Raw genomic sequence first — 18555 nt, 5'->3', positions numbered from 1 at the left:
AGTTTGCGCCGAAATCAATAGCCTTGCTGGAAAATCAGCCCAGCCAGCCAATCAGTATGAAAATGGACAACAAGGCCAGTGAAGCGCTCCGCCGCGTCTGTCCCGCTCAGTGAAAATGTTGCCTTTTTGGGATTAAGACGACTTAAGCCGTGTAGGAGTGATTAACCTGATTACTTTGTTCTTTTAAAGCACACACAGACTAGTTACAGGCTGGTGCATAGTGTGCCAGGTCAGCATGAGATGATCAGCTCCTCCCCCTGATAGATGGGGGCACTACGGCCTGTCCTCCACATGGCAGTGGTCCATTACTACAGCACTGCACACAAAGTCTCTGTGTAGTAACACTGTGATCTGTGTAACCGCGTTAATTGAGTAACACCCATCAACATTATTTTGGACCCACTGTGAGCTGACTGTGTTTTGCAACTGATAACTTAATGGCTGATTTAGAGTTTAACCTAGATATTTGGACCAATGCAGTTGCAGTTTATTTTGGCTAATATTTAACCCAGTTCTGCTGCAGCCAGTGTAATGAAGAATATAGTAGTTGGAAAGAGAAATGGTTAGGTAGAATTGATAAGGTGGGGAAGGTAGTCATGTCAGGGGAGCAGGTATTGTGGCAAGATGGATTTGTAGGGTGGGTGGTGTAAGGTGGGAGTTTTGGGGTTGGAGTTATGGAGGCAGCACACACTTGTGGCACGCGTCACACTCAACCAGTCTGTTATCCTTTAACTAGCAGCTAACATGAACTTTAGCCTCTGAGACTGTACTATGGGCAGGAGACGGAGGAGGGGAGGGAGGGCAAGAACAAGAGAGAAGCCACTTAAACAGGAGAAGGCCTCCCTGTACTCTCAAGGGAAAAGGGCTTGCTCCTGACCTACTGGAGAGAAAGGAAGAGAGGCGGTGGTGGTGTGGGAGGGGTGTCATGTGAAAGCAGAGTCCAATCTATAATGCATTAATGTAATGCACTCTGCATCTCAGAGATGGAGTCAGAGTCTTATTAGCCTGCTATGACTTTTCACTGATCATAATCTTGTGTATTGCATTGTCCATTTGTACAGCATGGCTAGTGATTATCTTTCGTTTAATTGCTCTTTTCCAGCAGGGACGGCACCAGAGATGTAGGCCTATGCTTTCTAATTTGACACATTCATTTGGATAAAAGCAACCATCCTTCCGTATATAAAAATTTCATATAGTCAATATAAAATTGAAGTTTTGAAGGTTAAGATAATTGTCACATTTTAGGGGTTGACAATTATCCTGTAGATGTAAAGGGACAGTGTTCTCTGGCCATAAAAAATCTCCCAAAAAAATCAGATAGAACCTTGTAGCTCTCCTAAGGAAACTATTTAAAAAATCTCCTCAAATGCTTGTTTGTCTGTCTATCAATCCCTGTCCCTGTGTTTTATGTTTAACATCCTGTCCCTTGATAGTGAGATTCAGACACTCCAAGGACACTACAAAGAACATATCTCAAGGTTTCTTTTGTCAGCACACTTTTTAGCCTTTATTTATCCAGGGAAGATTTGCTGAGCATTTATGCTCTTTTCAGCACCGCTCTGCTTCCCTGGATTCAAACTAGCAACCCTTCGATCATAAATTTGCTTCTCTAACAAGTAAAGTACTACAGCCCCTAATTTTTTTAAGCTCCAGTTTGTTTTCCAGTAGCAGTGGTAGAGGGCTAAGTTGTCCTCAAGCGTGATTTCATTTTCGGCTCAAGTAAGAGATTCCAGATCCTGCCCCCTTTCATTCTAACATGAAAATGAATAGGGGAATAAAATGATTGCCCTTAACTACATCCAACGCTAGTCTTGACTATTTTTGCTTTTGCGGGTTCCCCTATTATCAATTGAAGTGGATTCTGATGGGTTTTGAAGCAGCAATGAAAACAAAAATGCTAGCCATAGCCTCATTTGTGAAGTGGGGATAATGCAACATCCGCACCATGGTTGATAGCAAAATATATTTTTTTTAAATTCAGTAAGGTGTTGCATGTCATCTTTCCCTCTCTCCTCCCTTTATCTCTCAAAACTGCCCACACTCTTCCTGGATGTACAGTGCTGAATTTGAATGCATCAGTACATTGTGCTAAGGATTTGTCTCTCTCCCTCTCTCGCTCTCTCTCTGTAGGGGATAAGGATGGCAGCAAGGTAACGACGGTGGTTGCCACTCCAGGCCAAGGCCCCGACCGGCCACAGGAGGTCAGCTACACCGACACCAAGGTCATCGGCAACGGCTCCTTCGGCGTGGTCTACCAGGCCAAGCTGTGTGACTCTGGAGAGCTGGTGGCCATCAAGAAGGTCCTGCAGGACAAGAGGTTTAAGGTGAGGGACACACACACACGCACACACACAAGTTCTAAATGTTGACCTTGTACTTTTTGCATTTTGGGCAGAAATCAGGTTTAGAAGGTTCTTTTCGTATCACATTTTCTCAAGCACTGGTGGCCCACTGCTGCTAAATGAATCTAGGGGAATCACTGTAGTGTACACACACACACACACACACATAATATATCACCACGCTGACAGCAACTTGCACATGCACATAGTCATATAGCCTACTCAACTTTCTCACCCATCCACAAAAGGCAAGAGAAAAGCAGTGTTTAAAGGATGATGCTTATGCACACAAACACACACTCACACTCTCTTTCTCTCAGTCATTCTTTAGAACAATGAAGCCAAGGAAGATTTGCGAGATGAATGAATGTGAGTAACTGTGACTGTGAAAGAGACATGAATGGGATGATCTTTCACAAGAACAGTGAGATCAGAGAAACCGTGAAAAGAGAGAGAAAACACAAAGCAAAAACCTCGAAAGTGTTGTGCCTTTGACATGTCTCTGCTAACGTGTGTTCTTTCTTAGTGTGTGAAGTGTAGGAGGGGTGGGGGGGGGGTCTTCCCTCCTAATCTGCCACACAAACAAACTTGAACCCATTAACGCTCAGTCATCTGTCAAGTTTAGTTCAGTTGTCACCATGGAAATGTCATATTTTCTCCCAAGCAGAGCTTTGTTGGAGTCCTGCTCCACTGCTTTGAATAGATTTGACTGATGGCTTGTTGTTCCTTGGCTGGGGAGACATTGTCTCCGCTCCCTTTGCTGTGATGACAGCTCTGTTGGTTGGGGGGCCCAGTGTCCCCACTGCCAGCTCACAGCTCGCTCATAAAAGACCTGGGACTGCCAAGCCTGCAGGACAGCTGTTTAGATTCTCATTAGCTTTGGGATAGTCATCAGAGTTGAGTTAGGGTCATTGAAACGTCCCGTGGTCTTAGCCATTACATTGCATTTTTACATTTAAAGACATGTGATGCTCATATTCACCGCGGCTTACATTGAGTGTGCAGGTAGGGGCTCAAGGACACTTTAACAGGACACACCGACTGCTCTGAGGACTGAACTGGTGGTAGTCCCTCTAACCACTAGGCCAACATTCACCTTCTGTCTCAGAATTAGGTCAAATTAACCAGCAGCTAGCTAGCTAGCCCAAGCTAACTGGAAGAGCAAAATGGTGACAAAGACCTTTGGCTGCCAAACTTGAACAGCAGCTGTTCAGATTCATATACGTTGTGTGAGATAGTCATTGGGGTTCAAGTCAGATGCTTTTGCCTTCAGAAGTTTGGCCCTGGGGCTGTCGTTCTGAGCTAACCGGTTTAGCTAAATACTTGGCCAGCTCAACTTAGATTGGTTTAAGCTCTTGAGGCTCTATACAATTTGCTCAACAGCTGATTTTAAACATTAACTCAGTCAATTGCGACAGCAGAATCAAAAAGTTATTGCACTTTGAGAAACAACAAAGTCCTTCTGTTTGGAGACAAAGTGGGTGAAAACCAGGTTGGATTTGAGCACCCGCAATTTCTCCCCTACTTTTGCCTGGCCATCTGTTACACAATGCAGTCCAGGCATGACATTAACAAAACATTTGTTAATGTCCCCCCCCGCCACACACACACACACACACACACACACACACACACACACACACACACACACACACACACACACACACACACACACACACGTAATAACACCATTTGTGGCTCTGCATGATGACAATGATGAAGTCATATCCTGCTCTTCCTGCTAACCTGTGGTTAGCTTGTGGTTAGCCTGTGGTTAGCGTGACATGCTAGCAGGTGAACTACCGTCTCTCAAGGTAACAGGCACAGCAGTGACATGGTGAAGCTGAACGCCACAAACATTGTTCTTCTGTTGGTCTCTCTCTCTCTCTCTCCGTCTCTCTGTCTCTCCTTCGTACTTGCTCGGTCTGTCTTTCCCTGTGAACAGCTTGTTACGAAAAATGAGGTGAATGAGTGCTAAGTCTCCTCACATGACTGCCAAGCACGCGCCGTCGAATGGTGTACACCCCCCCCACACACACACACATACACACACACACACACACAAACACCTGCGTTCTATTTTCTCTTTACTCCTCCTCCTCCACCATAGCCTATTCTCTGTTTTCCTCTCCAATTTGGCACTCGTGGTGTCTGTGAAGTGAGCCTGGATCTTTTTGAGCCGAACCACACTACTTCAACATGTTTGAATGTCTCTTCCTCTCACACACGTGCACACACACCACACACACGCACACAGACACACACACACACACACACAGACACACACACATACACACACACAACCGTCAAACAGAGTAATCATGTGAGTAGGCTCTGCGTTATAGAGTGCAGCTGACTGCAGTATGCATGTGTGAGAGCATCTTGGTGGGCTACAAGCTGCTCCTGGTGCATTATGGGATAGATCCCCCTCCACTCCCATCTGAGGGATCACATATCAGCCCATTGGAAAATGGATGCTCACATCAGAACAGACACACACACGCAAACACACACACAAAGCGAGAGCATGTCTGGTGGTAGCGGTGCTCACACACCATTGTTAGGTTTGATCCACTTTGTATTCAATATTATCCGTAATCTATTATCTAAGCAGAACAATGAGACAGGCTCATTCTGTTATAGGGAGTACTGGTAAAGAACTCAATTGTGATTGCTTGTGTGTGTGTGTGTGTGTGTGTGTGTGTGTGCATTGATCTACTTCCTCATGATGAATCCCCATCAGCTTTTTCACATGCTACTTCAGTTTCATCTTTGCCTCATTTCAAATAATGGAATTTCATTGACTCATTAGGGAATTAGAGTGTGTGTGTGTGTGTGTGCGTGGTGTACTCTCACTCTATGCTCTACTTCCTTATGGAAACTGGATGTGGCCAGGTTTTGTACTACAGTATAGTACATCAGTGATATGAGGTGCTCAGGTTTAGCACCTCTAGCAGCCTTGTGCTCAAGGAATTCTCTCTCTCTCTCTCTCTCTCTCTCTCTCTCTCTCTCTCTCTCTCTCTCTCTCTCTCTCTCTCTCTCTCTCTCTCTCTCTCTCTCTCCCTGCCTCTCTCTCTCTCTCCCTGCCTCTCTCTCTCTCTCCCTGCCTCTCTCTCTCTCTCCCTGCCTCTCTCTGCCGACACACTGGAGGATGACAGGTCAGCAGGAATGACTGCAGTATAACTGGAGCTGGGCTGGGCTTTGCTGAACAGCCTGTCTGCTCCTCCTCCATATGGTACCATCTCTCTCACACATAGAGAAAAACACTCATGCACACATACATGCGCGCACACACACTCTCACTCACACACTCTCATTAAGGAAGACGAGGGCGTTGCCTGCGGTGCACAATGGTGCGATGGCTGGTCTGTCTGTGACCCACACACATGCACACGCACACACACACGCACACACACCACAGTGCAAGATGATGTCACTTTATGGTGTGAGGGGGAAGAGGGGGTGGGGCGGGTGGGGGTGGGGGGGGGGGTGGACTGTGGGAACCATTTGTGTTTGCCTATAAGTGAATTAGCCTGGTGGGATTGTCCATAGCAGGCTGCTTGGCTGACATGCTGTGCTGCTGCTGCGATGATGAGGTCTTATTTAGTGGACAGACAGCTCAGTCTGCTCTGCTGAAAAATGAATGAAAGGGGATTAAATCCTTATGAAGTGGCAGAACACTGTGGAAGGACAGCACCGTATCTCCCTCCTCCAGCCAGCGTGGCCCTGACCCACATAACAGAGGGCATCTCATTACCCAGACCAGTCAGTCAGTTAGTCAACTAGGAAATCAGACAGCCAGCTTTTCACCATGTAGTCAACTAGTCTGCCACTGACCCCGCACTCAGCAAGTCAGTCAGTCAGCAAGTCAGTCAGTCAGCCTTTCAGTCAGTCAGTCAGCTAATCATTCAGATGATTAGTAATGTCAGTCGGCTAGTCAACTATTCGGCTACACGCCCCAAAACTAAGTTATGCCCGCCTGCGACCCTCTGGTCCAAATGAATAGAATGGTAAACTCTGACAGCAAGTTATCATTTCTATTTTCCATTTGCAGGCTTTTTGATTTAGTCAGTCATTGGAAGAACTGTAGAGGCTTTAAATATTGGTTATTTCACAAGAATAAGGCGTGTGTCACAAAAATTTAATGCATAATGAATTTGTGCATTCAAGATATTTTCTCACATTCCATAAATCATCTCATCATCATTTAGCCAGCTAGTCATTCGCTAGTCATTCGCTAGTCATTCAGCTCGTCAGTCATTCGGTCTAGACTGTTTGTCAGTGAGTCAGTAAGCCAGTTAGTCAGTCAGACAGTTACCTATTTACCCAGTCATTTAGTCAGTCAGTGAACTAGTTTAGTTAATCAGTCTGCCAACTAGACAATTAGTCAGCTAGTCAGTGACCTTGCCAGTCAGCCAAATAGCGGACTAGACTTCATACAAGATGATCACAAGTTGAGTATTGTCATGTCATCATCTTGTCACAACATCTCGTCACAATCATCACCATCTCAGTGTCTGTGTTCCATGCAGGCATTGCATCCATACCAATAAACAGTACAACCCCCATATTCTCCTAGTCAAGATGCACATGATGTTTATAACAAAGGCCAGATTATGTAATTACAACTCTGCCATAATCTTATTTTTCCTTTTGTCCTTGGATGCTGCTTTCGCTTTTGTTCTCTGAATCCTGGCCATTTTCCATCCACTCTGTACAGTGGAGCACGGACCTTCCGACCGTTACACAAGCACTTTGGACCAAGTCAACACAAAGCGCTGTGGTTCTTAAGAGGGGGAGGGAAGCGGAGGGAAGAGAATATGCACTATAATGGAGCTGTTAAAGCTTTATGTAATGCTTGAATTCCTGCCCGCCCCTGAGAACGTTCAAGCACACATACACAACCATTCTCTGCATACACATGTATGCATATAGAATGCTATAGAGACAAATAACGCATTGGTTTTGTTCCGCTCACACACTGTACACACGCACGTTTAGCTCTCAGGGGTGTTATGTTGTGTGATATGTCCGTGTGTGTGTGTGTGTGTGTGTGTGTGTGTGCGCGCGTGCATGTGTGTTTGTGAAATGAAAGTATGGTCTCACAATGTAGGGCAGAGGGATGTTCTAGTGGTTACTAGTTAGTGGTTTGTTATTAGGATTTTAGTGTAGATTTGCCTAACTGTTACGTGTGGTGTGAAAACAGTGGGGAGACCCTATGATCAAAATCAAAATTCACTCATTTTCTAACGGTACTAACTTCTAGTCAGTTAAATAATAGTGAAATTAAGCTATTCCTCATTGTGTTGGGGACCCAGTGAAAAGCCCTCAGGGTCACCTGAAGGCCCCCAGACCCACTTTGGGAACCATGACAAAATGTAAATGTAACATGTCGTTCATGTCTTGTTTGTTCAGAACCGTGAGCTGCAGATCATGAGGAAGTTGGACCACTGCAACATTGTCCGCCTGCGCTACTTCTTCTACTCCAGTGGAGATAAGGTCAGTTGGTTGATGTCTGTCTGTTGTCTGTCTGTCTTAGGGCTTCACAACTAATCATGCACGTATAACCCCATATTGCAATAGTTTGTTTCCACAATTAATAAATTATTGAGTATATTATAGATATATTATAGATATATCTATATATTATAGAGTATGGGTATATTGGTAATATTGAAGCATTTCACTTAGAACACTTGCTGTAGTTGAAAATAGTCAGGATAAGATCCCTAAAGTGTAGTGAAATAATCTTGTCTCAAATATTTGAGACTAGTAATTGTGGTTATTAATCATAATCACAATATCTATCAAAGTAATTGAGATGAAGATTTTAGCCATTATTGTGCAGCCCTAGTCTGTCTGTGTTGTGTTTCCCTTTTTGATGTTTTCTATAGTCTGTGTTGCATTGCCTTGACTGTCTGTGCCTGTCGGCTGCGCCGCCTCCGATTGTCTGCCTGTTCGTGTATGTCTCTGTCTGTCTGGCCTTACTACATACATTACTAAATGGAAGTGCCGCTCCGTGGATGTGGCCCAGCCCAGTTAGGCCTTTTATATCTCTCTCCATATCTCTTTCCATCGACCATTGGAAGTCCCCCTGGAGACTACAAGGCTGGACTATGTCATTCAACTAGCTGACAAACAGTCAGAGGGTCTATACTGTATGTCAAATATAGACACACGCGGCTGCAGGGGCGCACACACTGTCGCGACCATATCCATGACTCTGCAGTTAGGAATGCTTCCACCATGCACACCTACCAAGGCCAAGGAAAGCCATGTGGGATCATAGGAGGGGAAATGGTGAAGGCTGGTAGGAGAGGAGCAGGGCTGGGAGGCGGGGTGGATGGGGGGTCTTTTAGCCTGTCCAGAGGGCGTCAGCTAATTATAGACGTGGCTGTCATGCCTCACCCCTCCCCTCCACGCTCAACGCTCCCCCCTCCCCCCTCTCCCCCCTCTCCCCCCTCCCCCCCCTCCCCCCCCTCCCCGGGCCCCACCCACCCCTCGCCTCACACCGCGTGCTGGCCGACCTCTTGGAATCACAGCTGATTCTCGGTACACTGACACACTGAGAGAGGTGACTTATCACAGGAACGACCCCGCACTTTCCCAACTAGACTTTCGGAGCCAGAGGATTTGTAATTTGACCAACCCTCTCCCTTTTTTTTTTATATCTCATACGCTTTCACCTTTACCCCATAAAATTCTTCCCCCCTGTTGCTCTCCTTCCCTTCCTCTCTGTGCCCCCCCCCTCCTCTCTTTCATGCCCCATGCCCCATATCCATTTCCTCTCCTCCTCCCCCCCTCTCTGTCTCACCCTGGTCTAATTGTAGAGACTGGCATGGTATGATTGGTATGGGGATTTACAACCCCTGGAGCCCAGAGTGACAGAACAGACAGGAGAGGGAAAGAGAGAAGCTGTGTGTGGAGAGAGAGAGATGGAGGGAGAGAAATAAGGGGAAGAGCTAGTGAAGCAGAAAAAAGTAATGCCGCCTGCATAGGAGGGCCAGCAGATGGATGGATAGTTACGGAGAGATAGATGGGTGGCTGTACAGATAAAAGCATGGATGAAAGTGTGACAGAAGGAGAGTGTGTGTGTGTGTGTGTGTGTGTGTGTGTGTGTGTGAGAGAGAGGGACAGACGGATGGACAGAGATGAGGTGAGGTCATGTCAGGTGTGTGTAGATGATGCGTGTGTCCTGATGGGAGGGTTCATGCTGAGTGCAGCTGGGAGCCGGGCTACTGTAGCTGTTAGCATGCGTACAGGTAGCCTTATATAACCGCTAGCATCTGGAGCGCTCGACACACACGCCATGCTATTGCGTTTACTCTTTAACCGCTTGCACAATGCTGCTCAAACAGAAGGCTACCGGCCCACACTTTGACCCTCACTTTTTCAAATATACAGTATATAGTCGCAAAGGGAGCGCATGTAAGAGGTTTAGCTGACACAGAGTTGCCACCTGCTATCGTCACCCCTTGAAATCAACTCTGCATACACACAGACACCCACCTGCTTTCGCTAACTCACTCACTCTATCACTCACTCTCACATAAATACATGCATACAGTACATTCACAGACATGTACACGTGTCCTAAAGTGTAACTAGCGCAGGCTGTGGTTGGACAGGGCAAGCCTCTGGGTGCGGGTAATGAGCTGGGTCTGGTGTGTCGTCGCCTGTGCTGCCAGAGGCTTCGCCAAGGGACCAAGTCAGAGAGAGAGAGAGAGACGGAGAGAGAGAGGGAATACGAGTCTGTGGCACAGGACAGTGCCAATACCTTACATGTCTCTGACAGCATCCAGTGGTTGTGGCCCCTGCATGTATTTATAGACTTATTCCTAGATGTGTAGTGCCATGTGGCAAATTGTGTCGTTAAGATATTTCTTTGCACTCTCTCTCTGTCGTTCTTCCTTGCTTTCACAAATGCTCACACACTGACTGGTGTGCAAATTCCCCAAATTATGTGGAGTTATGTATGTATTATGTAAAGTGCTGACTTATGTAATATGCAGAGTGTGAGTGCCCCGAGGGGCAGAAAGTCAACCAGGAACTACACACATGTATACACACACTCACACTCACACTCTCACACTCCTATCAGTTACACCTGCACAAATACAAATGCACATAGTACATACACATTCCGCCAAGCCCCCTCTCACTCACAGCTCAATACGGTGAGATGCAGGCGTGGTCATTATTGTCGTTAGATAGTCGAGCCAGTCACTCAGGTGCAGGCGGTTTGCTCAGCCAATTAGGCGGCATATTATTCAGCCGGGAGTGAGTGAGGAACCAATCAGCTCCCTGCCTGGCTAACCATCTGGGAGCGAGCCAAGGAAGTGGCTTTGTAGTGAGGCAGGAAGTGAGTCATCGCTGTTGCTAGGCTAAATATAGCCTCGGTGGCGCTAGCAAGAGGCGGAGGAGGCTCTCTGTTCACATCCAAATGTTATCAATGAGACATGTGCTAAAGACGGGGGATTGGGGGGGTCAGGTGACAGAAGGAGGGAGGGAGGGAGAGTGATGGCAATGACAGAGAGGGGTGTAAAAGGTCCATGTGAGCTGTTAAGGGAAATGCTTCTTGGCGTACTGTTGTGTGCATGTGTGTGTATGCGCCTGTCTCCCTGTCCCTCTTTTTCAGTCAGTTGCTGTGTGCGTTTCTATTTGTCTGTGCGTGAGAGGGAGAGAGCAGTCAGTACAAAGCAGGGCATTGAGCTGACAGAAGTGTACCACTCGGTCTGTCTGGGAGCTCTTTACGAGCCCGGCTCGCTCACTAAGCTATACAGACCTGCAGGGAGCCAGCTCCGTCTACTGCCTGGACTGCGTGCTGGGCAGGCTTCTTACATTGCTAACAGATGGGGGGGAGGAGGCAAAAGGATATGGACACTCATTCACAGAGAGAGAGAGAGAAAGAGAGAGAGAGAGAGAGAGAGAGAGAGAGCATGTCTGATGGTTGGACACTTGTTAAGAGTGACTGAAAAGATCATATGTGGCATTGTGTAGCTTAATGGATGGAACATGCCACTAACACTGATAGGGTTAGGTGTTCATTTCCCACTGGGACTATAGTGCTGTAAAATATTTTGGAGAAAAGTGTCCACCATGAGCCTGGGACGCATCTAAATTAATTAATATCCTTGGTGAAAAGAAGTTTACAGAACCTTTACACTCCAGATAATCAAAGGAAGAGGAAGTCCTAGAATAATATAGGGCTGGGTGGGGAAGGGGAAGCGATGGGTATGGCATTCTGTAAGGGTCAGCATGCCTCAGATCAGTACTTGCACAGCCCAGCCCTCCGTCACTGGCCCCATCCGACCAGGAAATGAGGAAATGATATCATTGTCTGCAGCCTCTGTGTTGGAGTACGGGCCGGGATGATGCACGGACGGGTTTCCTGCCCCCGGGGGGGAATCCTATACAATGGATCCCAGTTAAGACGGCAAAGACAGACACCGGTGACATCAGCTCACAGACAGCTTGTGTCACCAGGGCAAGACGCATCACAGCTGAGGAGGGAATCTACAGAGACAAAAAGAGAGGAGGAAGGGATGGAAATAAGAGAGGCTTGATGGATTAAGGTTCTAAAGAATAAACAAATTGACAGGATGTGTCATGGGTGGCTGGTATTTGCATGCGTGTGTGCATTTTTGTGTCATGGATGTGATTTTGCAGGGTGTATTGGTTGGGAATTTCAGGGATTCTGTAGTCACACTTGCAAGGACAACAGTCTCCCTTGACACCATTATTCAAACAAATTTTTTTATGCTATCCTGACTAGGGCTGCAACTAACGATTATTTTCTTTTTTTTTTGTGATCAAATTTTTATTTTCTTTCTTTACAGTGTAATGATAATAAATCAAATACATATACCCGCATGTATCACATCCATATGTGTCTATACATCTCCTTAACACAATGTTGCGGACAGTGTAATTCAAGAGAAAGAGAAAAAAAACAAAAGAAAGAAACCTAACATTTTATCCCACCCTCCCCTCCCTTCCCCTCCCTCCCCTCCCTGACTAACGATTATTTTCATTGTCGATTAATCTGTCGATTATTTTCTCGATTAATCGATTAGTTGTTTGGTCTATAAAATGCCAGAAAATGGTGAAAAATGTCGATCAGTGTTTCCCAAAGCCCAAGATGACGTCCTCAAATGTCTTGTTTTGTCCACAACCCAAAGATATTCAGTTTACTGTCATAGAGGAGTAAAGAAACCAGAAAATATTCACATTTAAGAAGCTGGAATCAGAGAATTTTGACTAAATTTTCTTAAAAAATTACTCAAACTGATTAATCGATTATCAAAATAGTTGGCGATTAATTTAATAGTTGACAACTAATCAATTAAACAATTAATCGTTGCAGCTCTAATCCTGACCACTTTATGTGTGTGTGCACGTGCATACAACAATGTGTATAACCTCTGTTTTTCCTTCTGTCCGACAGAAAGATGAGGTGTATCTGAATTTGGTTCTGGACTATGTTCCTGAGACGGTCTACAGAGTGGCCAGACACTACAGCCGAGCCAAACAGACCCTGCCCATGGTCTTTGTCAAGGTAGGTGTGTGTGTGTGTGTGTGTGTGTGTGTGTGTGTGCACTCTCCTTTTAGTTTGTGCCTTTTTTCCACCCATGTTCTTTCAGAAGCTTTTTTCAGAACATGCAAGAACCGGTGCATCCCGCTTCATCGACAAGCTATCTCACTGACTTTTATAGACTGACCTGCAGGTGCGCTCACTGACTGCTGGAGCTCCTACAGGCCTCTATATTCTATCGGGTCGACTGCCTTTTTACAACCAGCCAGTTTATTGTTATATATATATAAGAGCAAGAATGACAGCAACCAGACAGGAGCAGATGTGGGACTGGTCAGTGGTGAATATGATTATCTACGTCTAAGATAAAGACTCACTGCTTACTTGGTAGACTGCTGGGAGTGTGCTTTTATGCACAGAATTGTTACCTTGAATCTTACTTGTCTGATCCACACTGTGTGGGCATGAGGTGCACACAGATCAGTTATTGCACTTCAAATAGTTGCCCGTACACTTCCTGGCTGTGCCAGACGTGTGAAATCAATGTGAGAATAATATGTGAAGGCAGAAAACTGTTTCGCATTGCCTGTCTGTTCAATCCAAATGATTTTCCTATCTCACGGCAATAATTGCAACATCTACAATTAGTCAGTCCCACAGAGAGGGAGCAGCACTCCTAGTTACCTTTAACCACACTCCCCACTATAAATACGCATGGAAATATGGGATGTTAAGACTTGGCACACCCTGGCTCACCGTTCCTGTTAAGACAAAGAATCAATTTTTTCTTCTGGCAAATAAATGGATGACCTTACTTATGCTTAGTTGCTTAGTTAAGTTTAACTGATTGAAATAAAACGATAATATCTCCTGCCCATTCAGTACATTCTCTGTTGGATAAAAAAAAAAATGATACCTAAATATGTAAATATAGAACAACTGACAAGTGACACAATTTTATGCAGAAGCTCTTACAAGTGTGTGTATTCTAAAGAAATAGCGTAATATTGTACAAAGAATTTAAGAATCACCTTTCCTATGTATACTCTGTGGCACTCTGCGAGAATGACCATGGGAAGAGTGGAATTTTACCAAGCTGACCCTGGTGACGCCCTGTTTTGCCTCAAATTCATTTTATCAGCAAGCTGGGGGTGGACTCAGCAAGAGCATTACCAGCACTGCTAGATGGAACAAAATTTAAGCAATTACATTAGAACTAATTATAAATTATAACAGGTTCCCCACAAAAAGTCTAATCTTAATGTTTAGAAAGTATGAAGAAGAACATTTTCCATTGTTACAACCTGCACTGGAACCAAAAGTAGGACCCTAAATAGGGACAGACGTCAAATCAAAACCAAAATGACTCCTAATTACCACTGCTACAAAAAAGATTACTGGGGAAACACTGCTGTGCACTTGTCTGAAAACTGTATGTGCAATTGTAACGTTTGTGTGTGTGTGTGTGTGTGTGTGTGTGTGTGTGTGTGTCAATGTGTAGTTGTACATGTACCAGCTGTTCAGGAGCCTGGCCTACATCCATTCGTTTGGTATCTGCCATCGGGACATCAAGCCCCAGAATCTGCTGCTGGATCCAGAGACCGCTGTGCTCAAACTCTGTGACTTTGGCAGGTGAGAACAGCGCAGTAGCCAGTCACATCAGGCCCAGTTATCAGGTTTCAGGGCTTTCCCTGGTTTTTATAGAGGCTTTGGTCCGAACGCTGGGATCACGCACTTATTCCGTAATGCTCTATTGCTTAATTTATCTTGCTGCAGTCGGTAGAGTTCTACCCAAGGATCCTATGGATTAAACATATTGAGATTAATACCATCTCCATCAGGCAGGGTGAGGCAGGTTTCATTGCAGGTTTTACAGACTGCTATCCCTCTGGTTGGTAAAATACTTCCACACCACATTGAAATAATTTCTCTGGTCAGCCATCTGATATAAAAAATAATGCTTATAATAAATCTGTATTCACTAGCTGTGGTCAGGGACAAACCATTGTGCACCCAGCAACAGGAATTAATGGAATTAATTCAGAATCTGTATACATATTTTATTTGAGGTGGTTAGACTTAGTTTGGCAGCCTAAGAGTTTAATGTGCAGGAATATTGAGTGAGCAGGTAGCAGTGTGTTGCTCTTTGGCACTTTGGTAGGATAAAGAGCAAAAACTCTCCTGTTACACAAAAGTTTTTCCTTGTGTGTCCATATTTTCCCCCTTTTTGCTCAAAATGCAGCACAGGGTGTGATGATGATGATGATGATGATGATTTGCTCTCATCTTGTGTGCAGTGCTAAGCAGCTGGTCCGTGGAGAGCCTAATGTGTCCTATATCTGCTCTCGCTACTATCGAGCCCCGGAGCTCATCTTCGGTGCCACCGACTACACTTCCAGCATAGGTAGGGTGACTCCGGCCGGTATAATCAACATTTACACTACGCTAAACCTCCAGCCAGTTTAAAAATCACCCTCAGCAGGTGAATGCTTAACCGTAGTGGATTGTCTTCATTGGTGTCAAAATGTGGTCCTTTGTTGCTTGTATTCTCACTTCCTTTTCTTTTCCGTGACCCGCCTTTCCCCTCAGATGTGTGGTCAGCCGGCTGCGTGCTGGCAGAGCTGTTGCTAGGACAACCAATCTTCCCTGGCGACAGTGGAGTGGATCAATTGGTTGAAATTATCAAGGTACTGACTGGGGCTGATAGGGTGTACGGTCTTCATATATGATCTTCGGCAGGGTCTGTTCCTCTGTCAAAAGTGTATAGTAATTAAAGAAACAAACTTTCATGATGTCCTCTGAGTCACTCTATCTCTATTTCCTATCCTCCCTTGATTCTGACTTTCCCCTGCTTTCTGTTCCGCCTCTGTGCTCCAGGTTCTTGGAACCCCGACTCGAGAGCAGATCCGAGAGATGAACCCCAACTACACTGAGTTCAAATTTCCCCAGATCAAGGCACATCCTTGGACTAAGGTGAGTCAACAGGTACAGGAACCCTTTTACTTCTTTAAGACCCACCCCTCCAGCATTTACCCGTGCTTGCATTGCATGCCTCCCTCCCTGCCTGCCTGCCTGCCTGTATGTGTGTCTGTCTGTCTGTGTTTCTGTCTGTCCACATTCATCCAGCCTTATCACATCCACCCAGCAGCGCTGTGTTGGGCCTTAATAGCCCCGCACCTGCCTCTGAGATGCCCCTCAGCCCTTCAGACCCTATGAAGATAGACTGATGTGGGGAAGGGAAATTAACTCTCTCGTAGTAATTGCATTGGTTTTTCCCATTGCACATGAGGCGCTCTTGCCTTTCCATGTTGGATGGTAAATCAGCTGATCAGTGATTACCAACCCATGCAAAACAGTTAGTTTTCGTCCTTGTCAAAAGGCTTTTTGCCCTTGTCTGGGTAGTGTTGAGTGTGCATGGGTGACACCTACTATGTTACATTTACATTATGCTACATGTACATTTTTGACATTGAGCTGACACTAGAGTGATTGTCAATGAGTGAGCAGATAAGGGTCAGTGTCTTGCTCAAGGACACTTTGACATGGCTGTTTGACACAGCTGGGGCTGTCTAACCTGTGTCATTTCAGCTACAGCACAGTCTCTCTGACCACTAGCTACCCTGCTGCCCCTACTAGACCCTCTGGATGCTAAAGTGAACCAAACCGACTTAACAGTCCATCCCGCTCAGTCAGTGCAATAGGGTAGTATGTCCTTCCTCTGCCCTGCTTTATAGTCCTGCTGTCAGTCAGATTGACAGTTTAACCTAGCAACAACAGACAGACGATACTTCTCCATTTCATGCTCTCATCTTAGTGCATGTATTAAGTTATATGGAACTTCAAACAGGCGGTAAACGGTGGTTTCCCTGTTGTAGGCTTTAAATGGAACATTCTCTCTTCCTGAATGCCCCTCAGCGGTCCCGCCCACTGCTCTAGCATTGGATAACGGCGTAATCCAATCAGCAGGCAGCAGGCCCTCGTGGTAGCCTCTCAGGCGCCCTGCTGTGGTCGTTCTGTGCAATGGCACTCAGTCAGAGCTCTTAATTCACTTATGTGCCTTCGCCAGTGGTGATCAATCATGTGCCAAGAGTACGCAGATTTTCCCTCCAGCCAGTCACTACAGCAGCTGATTTCACTGATTAGTTCCTCTTCTCGGGTTGAAGGTGTGCTAATCAGTGAAATCAGCTGTTCTGGTGTTTGGCTGGAAGGAAAACCTGCAGACTTCTGGCCTTCCATGAATGACTGTACAGTAGGTTTCATTTGATACATTGAAGATCATTCCTTCATCTTCTATTCCTTTTGAGGACACAAGTTCATTTCATGTTTGTGTGAGTAATACTGGAATGTAGCGTGTCTTCTGTCTGGCTGCTCTAGGGTAGTGGTTCTCAATCCTGGTCCTCAGCACCCAGAGTCCTGCTGGTTTTCATTCTAGCATCTAATCAGGGACTGTTTACACCTGGGACACCAGGTGAACTAGCTGGTAGGATAGAAAACCAGCAGTACTCAGGGCCCTGAGGACCAGGGTTGAGAACCACTGCTCAATGGAATAGACTTTATAAGGTCACTGCTGACTTCTGACATTGGGTCCAACTGGTTTTTAGGTGTTCCGGCCGCGCACGCCCCCGGAGGCCATCGCCCTGTGCTCTCGCCTGCTGGAGTACACGCCCACGGCCCGCCTCACCCCGCTGGAGGCCTGTGCACACTCCTTCTTTGACGAGCTGCGCGACCCCAATGTCAAACTGCCCAACGGGAGAGAGAAGCCCTCCCTCTTCAACTTCACCACCCAGGGTATGAACGCATAAGTGTCACTCTCTTGCTTGTTAGCTGGTCTCTGACTTCATCTTCTTGTCTGTCTGTCTGTCTGTCTGTCTGTCTGTCTGTCTATCTGCTGAGCGGAAACAGAAACTGTTAACATGTGCAGAGAAGTGTTGGATACTACATTGTTTGTCTATGGGAAGCCCTTAGCCTAAATTGATTCTAATGCAGCGTTTTGATCAAATTCTACACAATTACGCAAGATTACATTTTTTATTATTTGTATTTCAGTTTGCTGACCTGAGAAAGCATTCCAGTGTGGTGTGGGAGTGTTTTACTCTGCAGCCTCAGGGGTGGCAGTCGGTAAAACCTGTAATGAAATCTGCCTCACCCGGCCTTAACGAGCTGCTGACCTAACCGACCCAGACCCTTGCCAAGAATAAAATTCTGGGAGAAACACAAAATCTTTGTAACTTTTTTGGCATGGAAATTGACAAAATTAAAGATATTGACTATCAGTACAAAATATCGGCTATCAGCAGCTTCAATCCAGAAATATTGGTATTGGCCTTGAAAAAACCTTTACCAGTCAAACCCTTGTTTCAATATACTTTCAAAAATTGGAACATTTCAATTCAAAAGTATTCCTATTAGTGAGAGTTTCACACTAATGACAGGTTCTATTGTTTGCCAGTCTCAACCTTTCTCTCTGACTGTGCTGTCATACAATCTGACACTAGCTTACCGACAGACAACCCTTCTCTCCTATTTATTCATTATTTTCTGTCAAATATTCTTTGTGTTTATCTCTTCTTCTCTATCACCTGTTGCTTTTGCCATTGCATTTCCCTCTGTATGTAGACAGAAGTGGATCTTTATACTTGGATTCATTTATCTAGCCATGAGTAGCTATTCTCTGTT

The 18555-nt window shown here is 45.5% G+C and overlaps 1 protein-coding gene across 4 annotated transcripts in view; it reads left to right on the top strand.

Annotated features, from left to right (window-relative positions):
• LOC139642994 (glycogen synthase kinase-3 beta) overlaps positions 1-18555 on the top strand; it is a 28317-nt gene that overhangs the window by 8703 nt on the left and 1059 nt on the right. For 2 of the 4 annotated variants that reach the window (XM_071518104.1, XM_071518102.1), the window contains exons 2-9: positions 2134-2327; positions 7761-7844; positions 12793-12903; positions 14381-14511; positions 15177-15283; positions 15469-15566; positions 15757-15852; positions 17481-17667. In XM_071518104.1, the coding sequence (XP_071374205.1) occupies positions 2134-2327; positions 7761-7844; positions 12793-12903; positions 14381-14511; positions 15177-15283; positions 15469-15566; positions 15757-15852; positions 17481-17667 (1008 nt within the window). Of the gene's footprint in view, positions 1-2133; positions 2328-7760; positions 7845-12792; positions 12904-14380; positions 14512-15176; positions 15284-15468; positions 15567-15756; positions 15865-17253; positions 17290-17480; positions 17668-18555 lie in introns of all 4 variants that reach the window. The other 2 variants (XM_071518103.1, XM_071518101.1) reach the window with 2 other exon arrangements.

This window comes from Centroberyx affinis, unplaced genomic scaffold, assembly GCF_046629955.1.
Source record: "Centroberyx affinis isolate AG114_WGS23_722 - 3 ecotype Tasmania unplaced genomic scaffold, CSIRO-AGI_Caff_v1 ptg000550l_1, whole genome shotgun sequence".
NCBI classification, from domain to species: domain Eukaryota; kingdom Metazoa; phylum Chordata; class Actinopteri; order Beryciformes; family Berycidae; genus Centroberyx; species Centroberyx affinis.
Note: the sequence above shows the minus strand (reverse complement) of the source record. Positions and strands in the feature narration are given on the sequence as shown.